This window comes from Diachasma alloeum, unplaced genomic scaffold, assembly GCF_001412515.2.
Source record: "Diachasma alloeum isolate Michigan unplaced genomic scaffold, Dall2.0 Dall_scaffold_15724, whole genome shotgun sequence".
Lineage (NCBI taxonomy): Eukaryota > Metazoa > Arthropoda > Insecta > Hymenoptera > Braconidae > Diachasma > Diachasma alloeum.
Genome location: NW_021682739.1, coordinates 1 through 1,745, shown reverse-complemented (window position 1 = coordinate 1,745; position 1,745 = coordinate 1). Strand labels below are relative to the sequence as shown.

The window sequence follows — 1,745 nt, the reverse complement described above, 5'->3', positions numbered from 1 at the left end:
TATAGAAACCCCATAGAATTCCTATAGAATTCCAATAGAATTTTCTATCGAATTCACTAGATTTTCTATTGAATTTTCTCATGCGTGTCAAATAGTATTTATTCATATGTGGTTCTGAAATTGAATCAAAATAGGTATTTTATATTTCATTTCGACGGAACGAAAAATAAAATAGCATTTGCTAATTTGTTTCACTATTTCACTGTTTGTACTGCACAAATATCGCCAATCACCCTTATTGTTTTTTGAATATAATATATCTATAGGATTTCTATTGGAATTCTATAGAAAAATAGAAACCCCATATAATTCCTATAGAATTCCAATAGAATTTTCTAACGAATTCGCTAGATTTTCTATTGAATTTTTTCATACGTTGATAGACGGAATTTGTCAAATTGGAATATCTGTTTCAAATAGGAATTCAAATTGATTTTCATGAAATAGAAATTTTATGAAACTTCATTCTGGCGGACAGAATAAAGCCAGCAAAATTGAATAAGCGTTCAACCGGTGCAGAAGAGGATATTTTCTGTAAAAATCCCTCGGCTCAAATTGCTAATTTTTTTTGTTTGAATTTTTTTGTGGAAAGAAAGGGAAAGAGAACGGAAAAAACGTGGAAAATTCATGGTGATCAAATCCTATCGAAAATGTCTTGATAGAAAAAAAATTAACAGATGAAATTCTACTGATTTTTTCTATAAAAAACTTCCTATTGCTAAGCCGCGCAGTAAAGCTGTGAAATTCTTCAATAGAATTGGCCAAAAATTAATAGGATTTTCTATTGAATTCCTCAAGTTTTTCCATAAAATTTGAAATGCTGACAACGTGAAATGGGTCTGAAGGATCTTATAAATCAATTTTTTTATGAAAATCTAACAATTGACCTCTAAATTAATAACGACTGAAATTGTAATTTTCTCTGAAAACTATAATTTTCTGCTACAACTACAAGAGAAAATTTTAGAAAACAGTTTTCAACTCAGAAAAATTTTTCAACTGTTTTCTGAAATTTCCCTTTGACCCTTTCACGACCAAATCAATCTCAAATCTAAAAAAACTATTGATTCAGTTTTCCCCCCGGCCGCTAGGAAATTTTGAGGCAAAGGAGTTTAAAAATAAAAATAAAAATTGTTTTTGTGTCTGTTTATTAAGGAGTATTAGTTCAGGAAACCATTGAAATTCAATCAAATTATCTTTATTAATAACACCTGTGTATGTAATCAATAAAACCGACAAAAATTACATTATCATTGCATGAGTGGCCAGTCCTTGCATTCTCGTTGATAAAAGCTATAATTAAACTCTCTTGTACGTGCGGGTGGCTTTTGCACCGACTTTTTTGTCTGCCAAGTGCTGTAAAAAAAAGACAAGAATTTAATCATCTTTATTTACGTAAATTAGTAAAATCAAACATTCTACTGATTGTTCTTTCATCTCGGGAACCGGTGACTTGAGAAGAAAATGTCGAATGTAGATGAGAAAATTTTCGATATAAAATGTTTCCACTGTTTCAAATTCTTAAACGATTGATCACAAAATAAATCAATTTTTAATATTGTAAAATTTTCTGAGAAACTTACAACATTGATGCCTGAATCAGTGAATTCATACACACGAACTGACTGGTTACCATCGGGAAGATCAGTCACAGTGGTGAGGGTATTTCCTTCACGTGTTGTCACACTCTGCAATAAAAATCTCATTAAGATGCCGGAAGGGGCGAGGGGGGGGGGGGGGAAAAA

General features: G+C 31.2%; 1 protein-coding gene across 1 annotated transcript; it reads right to left on the bottom strand.

The window, feature by feature from the left end:
- Window positions 1-1,131: 1,131 nt before the first annotated feature.
- LOC107047039 (fatty acid-binding protein homolog 5) lies at window positions 1,132-1,660 on the bottom strand (the record flags this gene model as incomplete). Its single annotated transcript, XM_015269765.1, is given in 2 exon segments — window positions 1,132-1,356; window positions 1,584-1,660. Coding segments are annotated over 2 exon segments (134 nt in total), but the record flags the coding sequence as incomplete, so codon positions are not given.
- Between the last annotated feature and the right edge of the window lie 85 nt (window positions 1,661-1,745).